At 45.6% G+C, this 19,433-nt stretch overlaps 1 protein-coding gene across 10 annotated transcripts in view; it reads right to left on the minus strand.

Moving 5' to 3' along the window:
• ZMIZ1 (zinc finger MIZ-type containing 1) overlaps nucleotides 1-19,433 on the minus strand; it is a 354,835-nt gene that overhangs the window by 158,555 nt on the left and 176,847 nt on the right. For all 10 annotated transcript variants that reach the window (XM_064513809.1, XM_064513810.1, XM_064513813.1 and 7 more), the window contains one exon: nucleotides 8,025-8,135. In XM_064513809.1, the coding sequence (XP_064369879.1) occupies nucleotides 8,025-8,084 (60 nt within the window). In that variant the 5' untranslated portion in view covers nucleotides 8,085-8,135. The remainder of the gene's footprint in view (nucleotides 1-8,024; nucleotides 8,136-19,433) is intronic.

Here is a 19,433-nt window from a genome sequence, read left to right on the forward strand (position 1 = left end):
GAGACAGGAGAGGCCTCCCCTCTATCACTGGCACTGGTCGCCTATTGCTCTTGGAAAAATGCTGGAGCTGGAATAACAAGCTAGTCCCAAGATCAGATTCCTGAGGACTCTTATTCCATCGTGGACCTATGTTTTGCATCCAAAAAGAGAAAAATAAAAAGGGGCGAAGGGACTACCCAAGAAAAATGCTTTGAGCTGGAAAACAGCACCTTCTTGCAGGACATTAGATGGCTAAGGAAGAAACTCCTCCACCAAAAGAAAAAAACTTTTGCTTTCAGTAGCCCAGCTGTTAGTAGCACCATCTCCTCTCACAGCACCTGTGAGAGCTCCATCTAGCAGGATGCAAACCACCCCCAAATCCTCCCAAGAAGTGATTCTTCTCCACTCTCTTTTGAAGAATCCACTCATTTTTCATCTACATGTGTACTGTTATGCCTTTTGGGGAAGGATACATCTCTCTTGCATCATCTTAAGCAGATAGAAATCAACAGCTCAAATCAGACAGAAAAGGAAGCTGAGGACGAAATGTTTCATTCTGCAGCAAAGCAATATATAACTGCTTACGTTTGCTTGAACGTTTCCCTTACCCTAAAGTACCCTGCAAAGAACAAGATGGAAATAACGTACTGCCACAGGTATTCTAAAGGCCTCTCTCATTCTGCTAATAGTGCAGAAATACAGGGTTGATAAGCATATTCTTTTTCTGAGGATGGATTCTCTTGAAGCATCCTTGGAAACTTATATCTTTACCAGAAAACAATTTTAGAGTGGTATGGGGATTTTTGCAAAGCCCAGGAGAAAGAAGCAGAAGGTAAAAATTTCAAGTGTGTCAATGCTACACCAGCAGATTTCTGCTGGCCAGACCAGGTTTAGCAACAAAGTAAAGAGATATGCTTGCTCTGCCAGGAAACCCCTCATGGCAGACACAGGCATATCGGCTGCTCTGTGCTTTTTCCAGTGTAATCTGTTGATGAAGTACAATGTGAACAACAGTAAAAAGAACAGCTATGTTCACATAGGCAAATTTATGAACATCAGCAGTCTGTACATTTGCATTGATCTGAACCATAAAAAGGACAGAAACCTGACTAAATTTTCATCTAACAAGCAGGATGCATTTCACAGGCATTCAGCCAGCTCCATCTGCAAAGATTTAAGCAAGGTACACTAATCAGCTGTGTGGGAGATGGTGCATATAAAGTCAGCACAGAGCACGGTAACAAACAAGGTACTGTAAGACAGCTGAATTACAGCATACCTGGACACAGTTTCCAGTTTGGCGGCTTCTTCTGTATCACCAGCACCGCTAGTTTCCACAGTCCCAGCCCGCCCTCCCTTCCCCCATAGCCCTTGCCCGTCTGCACGCGCGTACAAAGCCGCCGCAGCGCATTCCTTGCGACCTGCCCGGGGACAGCGCCGACGGCTCCTCCTGCGTGGTGCACGGCAGCACTAAGGACCAGTGCCACCAGCCAAGAGAGCCCTGCTGCAGCACGGCACGCTGGAGACCTGCGCAGCGGAGGGCTCCCAGCACTGACAGCGCTATCACCCTCCCGACACCTTTTCCCCTCCTTTTTCCGTCAGGGACAACGGTCCCCGAACGCAGCAGATGCATTAGTCATACCTGCCGTGGATTTGCTATTGCGTTCATGTGCATAAAGGGAAATAAGCAGGGAAGTTATAGATACGAAGGAAGAGCCAGAAACGGCCTGGCAGAAGCCACAGACGTGTTGCCAGGTAGGTCACGTATTCAGCACGGAGCGTGAACCAGCTGCTGAGGGCAGAATTTCCTGTGCCCGTCTGAAACCCGGGGGACGCCGCAGAGCTAGCTTGCACATTTCTAGATTTTTCCGATGTCCATCCTTGTTTACCGATACGCAGTTTTAAGCAATAGGCCGGATTAGTTGGTTACACAGAGAAACCAAGACCCTTCCAGATGCTATGGGTAGTAGAAGTTTTAACTAAACGTTTAAAACACGTGCATACTTTCCCTTTGGAAGAAGTTACTACTAGTACCGACTCAGCCCTCGAGGACAGGTGCTACAACCAAATGGGGACAGGATTCAGCAGAGGACGGTCCCCACCCTAACTTCGCCAGCCCACCCCAAAAGCTGACGGGGTAGACTCAGCACGCTGCAACGTTATGAGCTGTGCCTTCTCGTCATGCAAACGAGCTCCGCAGACACCACCTCCGAGACAACCGCGCACCCCCAGAACGGGCTGTCCCCCCCCCCAAACCGTTTCTAGCACTTTGTTTCTTTGCTCTTTGCCTTGTGGCTCCCCGGCCCGGAGCAGGCCGGCAGCCGAGGGGACGCGGGCTCGCACAGGGCAGCGACGAGGACCGACAAGCCTGTTAACGGCCCGGAGGAGCCGGGAAAGCTGGGCTGCTGTCAGTTTTTCCTAAACACACTTAACTCTGGCAGCGAGATGTTCCACCGTGCTGAGCAGGGAAGCGGCAAAGAATTTGTAGCTATGGGTCTCAGGGAAAAAAAATGGAGAGAGATAACAACTAATACAGCAGTGATGGACCGTTCAACCAATAAACTGTAACACTTCAGGCACCTCAGATGTCTTCGCAAGGAAAAGAAAGCCTCGCTTCACCATCAGCCTTACTGCTGTATGTTATTTCATAGGCAAGTCCTAAAAAAAAAATCTGTAACACGTACATGGGTTACAATCAAAAAGTATGTATTTCTAAGTAAATATGCCCCTCATAAGAATACTAATTTTCAAAATTCATGAAGAATGAAATTTTCATGAAGCTTTATGAAAACCTTTTCAGCTGAAATTCATACCAGTCCGTATCAACCATTCCAAAATATATTGAAAAATGACATTATGTTTAGGACTGCTGAGCATCTACATGAATCTACAACAATAATTTTGAAAAGCAGGATTAGGTCAATTGTTTCAGGGTTTAAACGCTACCAGTTATGTAAAAATACAAGGAATTCTGTTTTCCTCTGAATTGCAAGCTACCAAAACCCCAACTGCTGAACAATGAAAGAAATGAGACTGTTTGTTTCCAATCTGAGAAAGAAAAGAGCAACACAAACACACAGCAATTACAACTTTTAGCGCATCTCTCTGAATGGCTAGCTGGGCGTTATAAAGCATTGCAAGTGCTGCAATTCAACAAGCTTTCTTGAAGGAAAGAGGGGAGAAACGCTAATCTGCTTCTAGACATCAGCAACGCCATGTGTGCCTCCCATTAAGCCGGGTTCACTGAGTGACACAGCATCACTTGCTGATATATTGCTCAATGCACCCTGATGTAATGTGACACAAGCAGCAGAAACAGCCCTCCGTTCCCACAACCAAATACTTCTGACACCAGGGAACCTTTACATACTTCCCTTTAACCTATTACTGTGATTTCAGCACAGCTCTAGCATGTACCCTGAAGACTGCTCTTAGCACATCAGAAAGATATCATGTACCTTTTTTCAAGGGGTAGTATCCTTGTAATTTAAATATAGAAAGATTTTCTTGATCTTCCTCTTTTCAAGAATTTCACAAGAGATGTATAGAAACCTTACAAGCTGACCGGCAGCACATGGAGACAAAGCTAGATGTCCCTAGATTTAAAATAGTGCTGTTTTGAAATTTGGTCCAATGTTGGGGGGGGGGGGGGAGCGGCAGAGAGGAGATCTCACACAATACACTGATTTTGCTGGGTATTTGCATGTGTCACATAAGGAAAATAATGAACAATGTTTGATTAAATCCATATCACTATCATGAGGCATAGTTTCTTTTCTTTTTTTTTTTTTTTTAAACAGTCAGTCAATTCTCTGAGACTTCCCACAGAGTGAGAGACCTAGGGACACATGCCAGTCCGATGGAGCAGTACCTAATCACACAGAGCTAAACTGAGACTTTGAGAGCTTACTAAACCTGGCTCAACAGTAGCTGCACAGACCCAAGCTGGCCCCTTCAGAGGCAGATGCCCCTGCCCGGGCCCCGGCCCCCCGGCACGGTCAGCCCTGCGCCCGGCTGAGCCGGCCCCACGTTTCTGCAGCACTGCAGCCAAGGCGGACGATGTGCCAGAAGCAGCCCAGCCACAAGCACTCTGTGGATAAACAGAGCCGCAAGCAGGCCAGTTCTCAGGGCCTATCAAGCCTTTGCTGAGCATGAAATCATTTAGCATTTTTGTTTGTATGGACAAAGAACTAAAAAAAAAAAAGTCTGTGCCTTGAAGCTCCAGCTTCCTTCAACGTACCCGGAGCAGTCTTCTGTGGCATGACAAACTAATTGCATGTGTTACGGGAAGTCTGTTACTTTGGCTTCTTCCACTGAACACTGCAAAAACTGTGTTTGATTTTAAAGCACACACACTTACAAACACTGAAGGAATCGGCTACAAAGAGACCACACAAGCTGTTCCAGCTTTTCACAGAAGCCTGGGTTTTTTTAAACAGTAAATACACAGCCACCTCTTCAGTTTGCCCTTTCATCTATTCTGAAACAGTTTTTAACACACAATCTTCATTTCCTAACTAGCTGATCATATACAAGCTCTGGTTTTGTAGTTTAAAACGCTAAAAAAGATAAAGGTAAAACAGAACCTTGATCCCGAAACAGAAGTCAGCAAGGATATTGCGGGTGTCTCGCAAGTCAGGGCGCTGGGAAGAAAGCAGCCTGCGCTGACCCTGCGCTGTAACCCGATCCAGTTAAAGCGGCACATGGATTACCATTTATAGCGTTTCTCAGGGGCTGGGGTGAGGGGCGATGCGGGCGGTAGACAGCTCTCAGTCTGGCTACATGAGCCGCTAGCTGCCAGCAAGGTTATAAAAATGTGTAGATGCTGGGCGCCAAGGAGGGGTGGTTCCCCCCGACCCCGTCTCAGAGCACCTTCCATGCCGTTGCTGTGTTAACTGACCTGCAAAGCACACGTCTTTTCAGAAAAACAGCATTACTTTTTGTTTGCAGGCTGGAAAGAAAGGATAAAAGACTGGAGACTGGGGAGGAAAACGCAGGCAGACTGTTGTCTGGCCCTGCAGCTAATCCCAGCAACTGGCGAAGGTATGTTGATAGGGCTGTGCAAAGGACTGCTTTGCTCCCCAAACCCAATGTGTGTGCATGCAGCAGCGTGCGGTCCAGTTCTCTATGGTGAACGGGAAACGCCTCCTCACGTCACTATGTTAATTTGGCCACCTAATGACCTGGCTCAAGGAACCAGATGAAACATCTCCAAGCAGGAAATTTTTGAATATCTGACAGAAGCGTCTCTTCCAAAAAGCTAGGCAGGGTCTGTAGGTCTCTTTCACCGCTATGAAAAAGGTAAGCGCACAAGATTTTAGGACTATGGAGGAAAAAAAATAAAAAAAAGAGTCTTTATGTCAAGTTCTTTAAGGACAAAAACCAGTCATTCCTATCAGACATCCTGAAGTACTGCCACTTTCACAAAACAGTCTTCTGCTATATAGTTTTGGTGTTCAGCTACTGGCTTGCCTAACTGCACTTCTTTACGAGCTGAAGGCAAAAGCATTCAGGTGCAAACAGCAAATATTCTTTTATTCTGACCTCTACAGAAAATGGGGACTATGAATTCACAGCCATGGCCAAGGAGGATGCCTCCCTTCCGGGATCCTTTGCTGGGCTGCACGTGCCCCTGCCCACCCAAAGACTCTGGACTTTCTGCCAGACAGGAACAAACAAAACTGAGACGGTTCCACGAACGCGGAAAAGCCTGACCTTCCTTCCTCCCTTCCTCTCTGCCATAGTCACTGAAAAAATATATTCTAGCCACCTATGTAAACTAGCACTATATAAAAATGATGTTAGTAGTTTAACTGACAGAGCATCCATTACAGAGCCAAAAATACCTCTTTAATACTATAAGAAATATAGTTTGATGTTCTTTTATCTTATTAAAATAATACAAATTCTGTGTGTACAGAAACTGGCAGGTCTAGAAAAAGGAACAGAGTAGCACCCTCCATTTATCTCCACTTGATATCAAGGTTTGTGCTTACAGCTGGAAAGGTTAAATTGTTCCGTAAGTCACTTCATTCTTCATCCTCTGGGCTAGGATGGCCAAAAAGGACACTAACTAGTGCCAGCCAAGGGCATGGTTTTTCTGAACCAGATACTTGTTCACAAGGAACTGGGATGAAATCCCCAAACTCATTTCCCTCAGGCCTCTAAGGAGCCATGAGATGCATTAACTTTCACCACAGAGTGATGAAAGAGAGAGTGTGCAAGTCACCACAAACTGAGGCTGGACTGTGACTAGCAATTCTGCAGGGATGGATTCCTATTTCTGCTCCCTGACCCATGAACTAGCCTTATTTGATTTGTCCCAAAGTCCTCTCTTACAAAGAATCACAGGGAGAAAATCATCTGTTTTAGATATAAACTCTTCTGTTTTTGATATCCCCCAAAGCTTCTGCATTGCTAGACTAGCAAATAAACACACACTTTGTGTTCTTTATATTAAAACACATTCAAGGAAATCTACTAATAATCTAGACAAACATGATGGCGTAATGATGGAGACTGCTGACTGCTGAAGCTAAGAGAATGAAAACAGATAAAAGAAAAGAAGTTTAGAAATCTAGACCTATCCAGCACCATCCCCATGCTTACTTTATATCAGTTCCTCTGATTTACAGCCCCTGTGTCTACCATACAAAGAAAATTATGAAGGGAGAAGTGTTGCACTCCTTAAGAAACAATATGCGCGTGTCCTACTGCAAAAGTAGGCAGGGAGATTATTAACTTAGTTACTACAAGTACAAAACTGCAACAGCAAGACTCCAGTCTCTAAACATGCTGTTGCCCAAACTGTTAGGAAAGTAGTGTGACACAGAAAACTGCTCAGACAACAGGGAAAAATGGGTTGTGAATTGACTGAATAACATCTGTCTGTTTTTACACAGTAATTTGGAAAATTTTAACCAGCTCTGGAAAGATGGAACTTCAGAGCTCATCTCATGGATCTTCTAGCTGGGATAACTCACTTCAAAATAACCTGTGTGCTGCTTGCATTTATGCATCTATTTGCTGCGTGCATGCATTGGTTTAGAGATAAAAACGGGAAACATTCTAATGTCAAAATGAGAAACCATTCTCCTGCTCTTGCCCTGACACAAAGAACCCTTGCTCCAAATTTTCTGCAAGAATCCTTACACACAGAGAAAAATATGTGAGGGGAGGATACACTCTGCCTGCAACTCCAGCTGGAAGATCAGAGAGCAAAGCTCACTGAGAAGGGTAAAGCAGGGAAAGATGGCATCAGCTCATTCTATCCTTGCCTTTATAGTTTCACTCGATTACAGAAGCATTTGCAAGTAAAGTAACAATGGGGAAATCTGTAAATAAGTCTTAAAGCCCATTGACTTTCAGTGAAATATAAGGGCCCTTCATCATCACAAACAGGTGCCTCTGAAAATTTCACCCAATTTCCTAGTTGGGAAGATTTAATACTTGAATTAATAAATTTGGGTAAATCTCTAATTCCCAAAGACTATTTAGTTTCAAAAATATTGACACACTTTGAAAGATTAAGAGCAAACTGAAGTTTTCATTCTACTTCCCGGTGCAAGCCAATTAATCTGAGCACTCAGAGGTATGTCTACCATCTAAGTTTGACCCTTCCAGGCAGTGCAGGTCTCAGGTCAGATACTGGATTAGAACTAAAACTGGCCCACCCAAATTTCATGTTGGTTAGCTCAGAGCACAAGCAAGAGGGCTCCTCACTGTGACACCCGCTGGGGAGGGCCGGGAAGGGCAGGGCAGGACTAGCACTGCCCTGCTTAGAGCTGAGGCAGGTTTGGTGAGTCTCCAAGCTAAAGATTTCTTAGAAAGGTGAACCGGAAAGGTTGGCTTTGGAGGTTTATATACCAGCTCCTGTAGCAGATACTCTTCTCTTTAGCCAGATCAGAATGCCTCATTCCTGCCACTCTCCTCCCCACTAAAAGGCAAGGATGTTCGTCAAACAACAGGTAACCGTCACGCACAACACACCCTGTCACACGATGGATTATGCTTGTCTAGCAGTAATGGTCTCCACCCCTGCTTACCTGTTTTATGCACTGCAGCCGGTCATTGGTCTGCTGTATGTGCCTGTCCATAGAATTCATTTTGATTGTCTCCACTTGGCTTCTACCTGAAAGCCATTAAAATCCCTCAATCTGCAAGACAAAAAGAACAGCAAAGATCACTGAACACAGCCTATGCACTTCCACCAACTCTGCAGCAAGTGAGACCGTGAGATTTACACAGTAGCAAGTTATCCTCCCAGGTGATGATTCTTTCCTCGTGGTTTGGGGAGGGGGCGAGGAGGGCTGGGGCCCACCGGGCACTCGCAGCACGGGCTCTGCAGTCTAAATGGGGCGATGGCATTCCTAAGCCACCTGGTGACACCTAGCCAGGTACAGCACGCTCCCAGGGAGCCTCTGCGAGGCCACTGACAAAGGCTCCTTTTACTCCAAGAATTATTACACAAATGGTGCTAAAATGATGGAGCAGCGCTGCTTGCAAGAACCCCTGAGCACATTTTGAGATAAAAAAATAATAATCACGATAACAATGACAGTCCGGGTTTTGCAAGGGCAAGGGCATGGCAATTCTTCCTAATCTTCCACTAGGAGAAAGTACCTCTCATAAATATTAAATGAATCAGATACGGCAGGGTATTATATGGCCAAAAATAACACAAAACATGTTATTGGCCTGAAGTGATAGGAAGACTGACTTTCTGTATACTTTGGGTTTTCCTGCAATATTAAATCTAGTAGATAAATTTAGCACGTCCTTGAGAGGGCTGTGATGACAGTGGTAAAGGACCGGGATTCAGGCCTCAGCCAAGTTTTTCACAATGACCAACAAGCCCAAACGCATGACTTGGCATGCGTGAAACAGGCCTGATGCTCAGACCAAAGCACTGAGACAGCTCCTAACTTCTGAAAAAACGTGTCCTCCGCTCTCTCTCACTAGGACCCTCTCCAACAGCCCATGCAGCTTGAGGCAACGTAAAACTTCTCTGTGCCTCTAAACACCTAGCAAATGGAAATGAAGGCTCAGAGCGGGGTTAGGAGCTTTAATTCACATTGCTACAGGAGTATGAAATCATCAAATGTGAACTGACAGCAACAAGTTATGCTGATCTAAGCAGCAAACCTGCAGTGCCCTGACCCACCGCCCACACTGGTCACGCTGTTGTGTTTGTGGATACAGCTCCGTACACAGCGTCGCTATCGCGACGAGCGCTGCCCAGCGTGTCTGTTAACTCTTCTTCGGAGCCAGGCTTTCCGTTACGTCCCCTGCTCTGACACAGGCACTACTGCGTCAGAGGCACCGCATCCCTCAGGAACGACAGGAACAACGCTGGGGAGCGGGAAGGTGCCCAGCTCGCGGGGACGCATCGTGCTGAACGCGGTGCGTCCCCCCCCCTTTACCTCTGTGCTCCGTCGGGGGGTGACGGGGCGGCTACGGCATGAACAGCTCCACTGATCCGAAAGGCGGGAGCAGCCAAAACTCACCTCACGCTCGGACCAAGAGCAATACACTAACTGCACTAAAAACACAAGCAAAAGGACAATGTACAGCCTGCCAGCAAAGGTGTGGCTTGCATTTAGCGGGGCCCTTTCCACCCATGCCCTCTCCAGCCCTAACTAGTCTTTTTCTGTAGCGACAGAACAGCAGATCCGAAAGAGAGAAACCAACAACTAATCAATAGTTTTTGTTCATAATTCATATTACCATATGGTGTGCACTGTAACTTTTATTTATGTTTTACGCAGAACTGCATGAGACTCCAGCCTATACTTAATAAGCTTAGCAGTTTTAAAGGCTTTTTTCTAGAACCCGCTTCCCAGTTAAGGGCACAGAGATGTGTCACATGTGCGCACATACGCTCTCCTCTCCTGTTTCAATCACTTCCGTGGCATTTTAAAATGGAAATGAAACCATAAATATTGCACACTGTAACATGAAACCAGTCTTTGCCCATAAATTCCTGCACCCTTGCACTACAACAGGGTGGCACAACCTAAAAATTTGTATTTTCATGGTCAAGAACAGGGAGCAGGCACAGATTCAGGAACACACGTCCTAATGCTGTATTTATATAAGTACAAAATGTTATACTAGCCCAAGCGAGGTCTCAGAAGGTCTCTGCCTTGTGAGTCTCTCCAGCTGCACTGCCGGTGCGGTTACTTGGAGCGCTCTCCAGGACAGAGCTCCTCTCTTCGCCCTACGCGCACCTCAGGGAGCGCAGCGTTTTCACACGCCCGTTCTGTTTGAGAAGCTGACCGCTCACCGCTCCCACCTCACCTGACTTAAAGACCTCCCCAGCTGAAGCACCTCCAGAAGCCCAGCACGGCAGCACTCAGCCCCCCGGAAGAGAGCAGTGTCCCCTTGATGGAAAGGCTGAACGCGTCCCTGTCACGGCGAGCAGACCCCAGAGCAGGGTGTCCACGCGCGTCCCACGTGGCCGAGCCGTCTGAGGTTTCTGTACCTAACTGATAATGTTCCTTCATGGCTCCTGCCGGATTAGACTCAGGGAAAGAAATCTTTTCTGCTAGACAGCTAAACGAGGTCTTACAACAGCAGCTCAAGCTCCTCATCTCCACGCTCTAGACACAAGGGGGTTCTATAAAGCACTCCTGTCAATAAATTATAATACTTATGAAATGGTGAAGCCAGTCTCACATACAAATACTATCATTTGCTTATGCCCCTGCCACCTTCTCAATGGCAAATGCCATCCAAAGGTCCTGTAGTAAATGTAAATTGGTATATTTTATTAAAAGCAAGTAACACAGTCTTATCTGCCTGTAAGACCCCCACACAAACCTCAGTAGTCATGAGGTTTAATCTCTCAGTGGACAGCGAAGGTATTTATCATGAGATAAGCTAGCCCAGACATGACACCACTTCAACAGTGATCCATCTTACAAGCTGGGACACATTATCTGCATTTTAATTGAACATCAGGACAGATGGAAAATGGCATGCTAAAAACAAATGTAAACACATACATGCGCATAGTTTTTTGTTGAAATATTTGAGGAAATGCAAACTGCTGCCTTCATTTTTTTTTTTTTTTTTTTTAATTTTGGAAGTCAGGACATTTTTGCTTAATGAACCAGGAAGCAAAATGCTATATATCTGGTTGACTTTGTAATACAGTTTTTGTATTCTTTAGCATTATCAGTTTAACCTCCTCACTGCTATACAGCCACAGAGGAACCAGGAGCCAGTCTGGAAAGAACATTTATCTCAGGCAACAAATACAAAGACATACTCAGCCCTACCAGCAAACATGATTTGCAAGTAAAGCCAGAGACACCAGTGCTCAAACTGATGGCTAATCACATCAGGAGCTGCCTCTGGTGTTGCTGGCATTGTGCTTGGGGGCTGGGAGACCGCAGAGAGATTTTACAAAGAAATGATAATGACTTGCCTTCACGTGCTGCCACTCACGCCGACAAATAATTCTGCGCATTGATTTATGAACTCTGTATGTAACACCACCCCAATTCACTGCCTTCCAGTTAACCACAAACAAAACCCAAGGTTGCTATCAGCTACCTGAACTGCAGCTTACTATTGTGTTTGTCCACATTGTCATTTCTCCCACGCGGTGCAAGTTTCTCCAACGCTATTTGGAAAACCACAGCGTAGAGCACAAAAATAACTCGCATCTTGGAGAGCACGAGGATGAAGGAGACCTCCGCAGTCAGGACTGGAAGAGCGGTCCCCTTCCTTTGTACACAGCCATGTCATAAGATTTCTTTCATAAACTGATCAAACTCAGTCTCAAAAACAGTTCTGCCTTTAACACCCAGCAGCTTGCGCCGAAAGGTGCTCCGACTCTCGCCCTTGCCTGGCAGCCAGCAGTACTCTTTTCACCCCATCCTAAACCCCACTTGTCCCCACGTCGCTAGTGCTCCCTGGCTGAAACAGCCTTCTCCCCGCCAGGCTCCCACCACCTCTTCCCCCCGCTGCACTGACAGACAGCTATCATCCCTCCTCAGCCTCCGTCTTGCCACTTTGACCAAACCAAGGTTATTTCTTCTCTTCCCGCAGAGAGAAGCCCCTCTTTCCATTAACCCTCCTGGGTAGTAAACGTTTGCTTTGCGAACCAACCAACCCAAACCATACCCGGGAGGGCTCACCACAGCCTCGTACACGGTGGTACTAACACTCACTCCGTACTCGAAATACCCTGCCTGGTACACCCCAGCCTCATCTCTGCCTTCTTCTCAGACACATTGCTGGAGCATCAGATAGAGAACTGTTTTCAGCGAGTACACTGCGTCTGAGCTGTTTCTGCTAGAGACACAGAGCTCATTAGTGGGAAATTACTATAGTTACTATTATCTAGAAATCATTTTTTCAGAATTAAAAGATTAAGAATGGAAAGTGAAAATTATCATATCGATCTAAAGTTTTACCGAGGCAGAATAAGTGTTTTGACACCAGGCTGTTTTGCCTGAAAAAAAAATACCAGAAGAACTACGTTTCAGGCAACAATACCTACTACACAGATACTGCTAGACACTGGTCAAATTCCCCACGTGGGCATGCACAATCCAAAATTTAAAAACAAACAAACAAAAACAACAAAAAACCCCCACCCTCTTCCTGTTGATCTCATACCATTTTAAAAGTAGCAGCAAGATCACCTTACTTGAAAATAATGGTGCTTACGCTACAGAAAGGCCGGGAGGACAGAGTAAGAGCAGACTTTTATTTAGTTAAGTGCTGGGTGCTTATCAGGTCACAAATGAAAAGGACTTTGCAGAGTCTCTTGTATCAGAAACCCTGCTAGGATTCAGGCACAGCAAGCAGCTCCCGAGAAGTGGCAGGGGATGCTGCTCAGCAGGATTCAGGGTACCGACAGAATGGGACAGAGAAGGGAATCTTACGGGGCGCTTCGCAACAAGTCCCCTCTGGTTTGTGCACACGTTAGTTAGCCAGAGAGGTCCTACGCTACTGGTTTCATGCTAACTCCATCCAAAAGGACAAATGAAAAAGAAGTGCTCCTAGCACCTTCTGGTTATCCAGCAGTAAAAAAGCCCCATTCTTCTGTTGTCTTTTCAGAGGTAAAGACCCAATCTCTAAATAAATAAATAAATAATTTTTCTCCTTCCTCCCTCCCTCCCTCCCCTCTAGCATGCAAGTTTATTGCCCTAGGCAGTAATTAAAGAACCCTCATTTACATATTTATATGATGTCTCAAAAATGGAGACTGTGTTTTTTTAAAGGAACAGACCTATCGACCTGTTAGACTTTTTGTTAACCCTAAATGTACTTATTCTTTCTTTGTTAAACTCTTATTAGAAGACACTCTCAGATGTTAAAAAAAGCATGAAATTATGTAGTGGCTAAAAGAAAAATAATTTCACAGCCTTCTGTTATTCCCTGTGTTGGCTGAAATTTCAAGTTACAAGTTTGTGATTATTTTTGTCAGAAATTGGACTTCCAGTACACATTTCTGAAGAGCCATTTAGTAAACCATGCTCTCTACCAGTTCCTCAGCAGCCTAAACAGCCTTTCAAACAGCAAACATGTCAGCACTGCTTCAAAACATTGACGTTTTAGAAACTTTAGAACAACCACAATCTGAAAATAAGTATGATTTTAGTTTTGCTTCTCGACAGCCCTTACTCCAATAGGCAGAGCACAGCTACGAACCATCACTACACTTTAATAACAGAACTTACTCAAACTTTATGTCACTTCTGGCACAAACAACTGCAGCTTCTGGCTGTTTAAGCTCTTCAGTAGGTGGGTAGTGAAGCAGCGGACACTTGGCAACGAGTGCCGGGCAAGCTTTGAATTCCTGCGGCCAGCAGTGCTGACGGGAAGCTGCCTGCAGCCCGGAGACCCGGCAGGGACTCTGCACGGCTCTTGCCTACGCAACCAGCATGAACCATGGTGTCGACTAGCTGCTCCCATAAGCGCTCAACTACCCACCCTGTTTCCTTGCTCTCCTCACACACACGGCTGCTACCAACGGCAAAAGCTCTGCCACATGGGATGCTACAGGACATGGAAAAACTGGACGTGCACGTCAAAGGAGATCTAAGTCACCCGCACAGCCTTCTAAGAAGTTGAGAAAGACTTCTTGGTTGGTGCTTTTTGCTCTCTTCTTCCCCCCTCACACACTTTCTTCCTCCATTTCCTGCTCTGAGACAGAAACAGAAGTACAAAAATATCATGGGAAACTGCATATGCCAAAGGTATTGGGGAAATGCTGTAACTAAGGGTGAATATCAGAGGAAAGCTCACGAAAGCATGTCATCTGACTTCCAGCCTAAAATGGTCCAGGTCACATGCACATACTAAGCCTAAGCATCAGCATTTGCTGTCGACTGGAGCAAGAAAGAGTAATTTCTTGACAAATCAAGTTTTTAGTGGATCATTTTAGCAAATTTCCATCTAAGCAGAGACGCACTTTGATAGAACCCACTTGAAAGCTAAAAATGTGCTAGTACATCTGATAGGTAACAATGTTCTACGAGGCTACTTTACGGCATAAGTCACTGAACAACAGCTGATTAGAATCGTACTGGCACATCACGTGGCATTTTCAGATTTAAAAACAAAGAGAAAAACAAACAAATGGAATATTCACCTGAAGAGAGCAACTGATTTCAAAATTAATGCTTTTAAAATTGCAGTGGAATCACAAGGAAACGAACTGCATAATTCATTTCAAGTCTTCTACTGATTTTTGCCTTTTCAGAGAACGGGAGGAAAATCCTCCACAGGAAACAGGCAAAGGAAGGAAACGGGTGCTGCAGGGGGTCACAACGGCCAGGTGCCACTGGCACCCAAGAGAACCACATCCCATTAGTGGGTTTCAGTTTTTGCAGGTGACGAGCACAGCAGCAGCCCCCACTCGGGGAACCGTATGCCTGCTTTAATTACAAAGGTCTCATTTGGAGCCACTTAGACCCAGTCAATGGATGAAGGGCAAGGAAAAAATGTAGGAAGAACTCCCGTCCTGTTGGGAAATTTCTTTTTTAGCATTCTTGTGTAGGTGGGAGGAAGAGAAGAAAACTGCTCCCTAAGCAAGACTTCTGCAGCAATTCTGAAACATCCCTCCTTCCTCCCGTCCAGATCCATCCCAATATAGGATGGCAGTTGGTTAACACTGCTTATTCAATCAGCTGAAACTAATAATTTCCTGTGTGCCTCCAGCACGCCGAGGGCCGTAAGAGAGGGCAGACAGTTTTTATCTAATAAGCGACTTTGATCGAGCCACGAGCCAGGCTGCGGAGGGGGCGGCAGGGGGCCGCGCTGCCTCGGTACCCCCGGCGGCGGGCAGGGGCGGCCGGGACCCCCGCGCCCGCACCAGCTGCCCGGCAGAGCCGCGCCGCGCCGCCGCCGCCCGGCAGGGGCCGCCACAGCGCCGCGCCGCCGCCTCAGCGGCTCTGGGGCGGGCAGCGCCGCCGCGGTGCCCCCTGGGCCCGGCACGCGGGTGCCCCGGCCGGGGGCTGCCGAAGCAGGGAGGGCGCAGGGGGCTGCTGCCCCTCGGGTCGAGGGGGGCGACGTCCCGCCTCTCGCTGAGCCGCGGAGCGTGCACGCTCTCGAGACAAAACACATTTCACTCCACTTGACGTTTTCTAAAATTAAACGGTTTTTTGGAAGTTGTTTCTTGAACTATCAGCACATGCCTGTGTGTATACGCACAAATTAGTGCCATTAATTCCCTGTAGTTACACCAATTCTCCATTCAGGCATCTGAGCTAGGGCCCTGCTGCAGAGTAACAAAGGAAACCTGGCACACACAGACCTGCAGGCTGGCCTCAAAGCGTGAAAGCCGCGTACAGCTCCCTGCCCGCGCTCGCACAGAGCCAGGCCCACAGGTACACGCCACAGTGCAGGAAAAGCTCTCGTATTTAAGCCTGCTTTTCAAGAACAGCATTTTCAAAGATGCTCTTAAATATTTTACAAGAACAAAACTGGAAAAAGTTTAATATCTATCCCTGACAACTATTTTATTTCCCCTGCTAGATACAGTACTTGAAACAATGAGGAGCATGAAATGTCAGGTGAAAGGCTATTTTAATCATTAAACACTTGAAAAAGGAAGTCGTTTTAATAAAGCTTTATTTACCATAAGCTGCTAAATAGCTACTGCTATTGCCTTTGAGCTATTAAAAAGGGCCAGATGTGAGACAAAGCAGCGTTTGTTGTGCGGGATGAGGAAGAATAGATATTTGTGCTGTGCTGCTTTCCATTGTTGCTCTACAAATGTGCAATAATCCCCAGAAGACTTTCTATCATCTTTGACTGAGAGAGAGAGAGAGAGAGAGAGAGTTGGTATGTCTGCGTGCGCGCTTGCTGCCAACAGGCACAGCTTCAGTGAGGTGGGAGTGGATTCGTTTAATTTATGGTGGTTTGAGCTGCAAGTGCTGGCAGTTACGCTGGGTTTAAGAAAGCTTTTCCACAGCCATGTGCTTGGGAACATTATTATATACATAGCCTATTATATACAGGCATGAACAGCCAGCCAGATACACACAAAAGCAAACCCACACACGCTTTTGGAGAAAAGACAGCACGACAGCTTGCATAAGCAAGCCTGCTGGACTCCTCGGGGAGGAGGAGCGGCGCTGTGCAGAAGTTGTTCAATCAGGAAGCACATCTGCAGCCTGATTACAAAAGCAAAGGTGGCAGGGCTAGCTTGGAGCGCACAGCACTGCCGTATGACCTATGCTGAAAGCACCAAAATAAAAAGCCCTGTAGGAGTGGGATCACAGGGACACAATAATATCACGTCTCTAGATAAGGACAGTGCCCCTTTGAGCCCGCACAGGTTGATCACAGGCCAGCACTAAACCTAAAGCACGTGAACCATCCCCTGCACTAGCGGCCCTCACCTCCGGCCCGCTGCCTGAAATGACTGGTTGGCTCAGGCCAAGAAGAGCATCTGTGCAGATCCCAGTCCCGTGTAATTGCCCTGCTGCATGTTTGTATTATAAGGTTGCTTTCCCTGCATCCCACCCAGCTCCGGTGTCAAAAGCTCTGTCAGCTTGCTCTCTTTAGGGAGAGCAAGGAGGGAAAAGGACACTGCAGTTCATAACAGCGAGAGGTAATAACACAAAATTAAAGGCAAAAGTGCTTACAAGTGTGCTCCTGGGGAGCCCGTGCTGACAGACCTGCTGCAGTGCTCTCAGAGGCTTTGCACACTCCCATACGGACAGATCAGCTAGAACAAACACTGACAGTTCCCCAGCAGAGTCCACTGAGCCAGGGGTTTATTCAACGTACCGTAGCTCGCAGGTAAGAAACGCTAATCCACATAGGGACAGCTACAAGCAAATGAGCCATCCCTAAAAGTTTGCAGTGCTGTACTCAAATCATTTTATAACTAGCATCCCCAATGACTCAAATAACACTGCAGTAAAAAAAAACAAAAACAAACAAAAAAAACCCTTCCTTGATAAACTGCAAATTCCTAAAATAAGACAGAATCCAGCATCTCCTCCTCACTTCTTAGGCTCAGTGGAAGGATTGCAGAGAAAATCAGGAGAGCATGAGAACTGAAACAAATTTGCACTCCGGCACGTGATGCTCCCCTCTGTATCTAATGAAAGTACATTTCTTTCCGAGGTTCTGTCATAAGATGTGAAGTATTTGTTGGAAATTCTGCGTGTTTGATTACAGAACACTGTGATAGACACGAAGTGTTTGTATCATCATCTGTATGATGGCAGCTTATATGCATTTTGCGGTCTGAGCACATAGACTGTCTAGAAAGAAAGCTGATGAACTGCAAACTTTCCTGATCTTGCTTGACATCATCAGACACAAATAAACCTCGATTGCTTTGGACATATTCATCCAAGCTATTTGCTTAAAATCCAAAGGATAAGCTATAGAAGATAACCCAATATAAACATTTCTAAAGGTCCAGAGGAAACAGTAACAACCCAGACTGTACAAAGATGGTCTAAGAAGCAGGAGAAAAGAAAGATGGAGGAGAGATGGCACTAGCAGCAAACATTTTTTAACAATTTAACAATAAACTATCAAAAAGTGAAGATGCTACTTTGCATTTGCTATGCTCCGATAACATCTCTCTTGAACCAGACAGCCTGCTATGTAACAAACGGAGAGAGGTCAAAACCTCTTGGGCCTAGCCCAAAGAAATGCTACCAGGGAAAAAACGTTTCAAGTCCACTGTGAATCAGAAATGAGAAGGATTTGCATTCTGACACTGAATGCCCTCCTACTTATCTGATGAAACTAGGCATGTTTTGGAAGCTGAACTGTAACATTTGAAGGAAATTATCTGCTGATTTCCTCTTGCGATACTGTATCATCAAGACTTACATTATGCATTACTCAGTGGCAGAAGAGAGACCACAATCCCCCACCCACCCATAAACTGCATTGCACCCAGTACAGGAAGGACGATAGATTTGGAGTCCTTTTTTTCAGTAGATTTAAGCATTGTGAAGAATGCATATAATCAAAGTAGTCAGTAATTTCTCTTTACGGTCTATAAACAAGAGATTTATTCCCCTCTTCTTTCATCCTATGAGAACTAAAGAACTGCTCCCAGGACCAATAATTTCTGGTTAGCCACCAGGGATTGCATCACGCTTTTGGAGAAAATCACTCAGGGAGAGGGAAGGAGAGAAAGAAGAAGAAAAGCATTACCTCAATTAACAAAGTCTCTAGAGAGCAAAACAACTGAATAGCTGCTTTGGGAGGCAGGCTCTAATAACTTTGATATCTGCCATTATCCTGGTCTGTTCTGATGAAATTTAAGTAAAGATTTACCCAACTTCCCAGAACGGAAGCAGGATAAATTCCAGGAGGACCAGCAAAGCCTATAAAGGCTAAATATAGCTGAAGAAAGAAGGTAGAAATTGGATGGCTGCGAGTTTTTGTAGCCAGAGAAACAGAATAGTCATCAGCAACTGAATTACATTTTTTGCACTGCTTTCAGTGTTTACTGAAATGTGACTTCCCTCAAACTCCTCATTTATTTTGAATTAAAACAATTTAGTGCTGGGAGATGCTAATTGTTTAAAATAATTTAAACTAAAGGTATCAGATATCTAGGTACCATAACATATTTTATCTTCCTCATTTTAAGACCACTGATCTGAGATCCATCCTACTAATCAACTTGACTTGTGGGGTAACACATTAAAACCGATGTATTTGGTTTTATTCAATTGTCCTGTAGACAAATGTCCACGTATCAAGTCACTACCAAAACCTAAATGAAATGATAAGAAACGCTGCTGGCAGTCTAGGTAAAACAATCCAGAATTGGGCAAGCAAAACAAATGACCACGCATATCCCTCAAGGAAGATTTTTTGTACGTATGAGGTGGAGCATTATACGAGCACGATATACTGGGAGGCCTGAAATACTACTGCTCTGTATTTTAGTTTCATCAACTTATATACTCAAGCACCTGAAACACAACCAAAATGACAGATTCATTGCT

The sequence above is a fragment of the Dromaius novaehollandiae genome, chromosome 6, assembly GCF_036370855.1.
Source record: "Dromaius novaehollandiae isolate bDroNov1 chromosome 6, bDroNov1.hap1, whole genome shotgun sequence".
NCBI lineage: Eukaryota > Metazoa > Chordata > Aves > Casuariiformes > Dromaiidae > Dromaius > Dromaius novaehollandiae.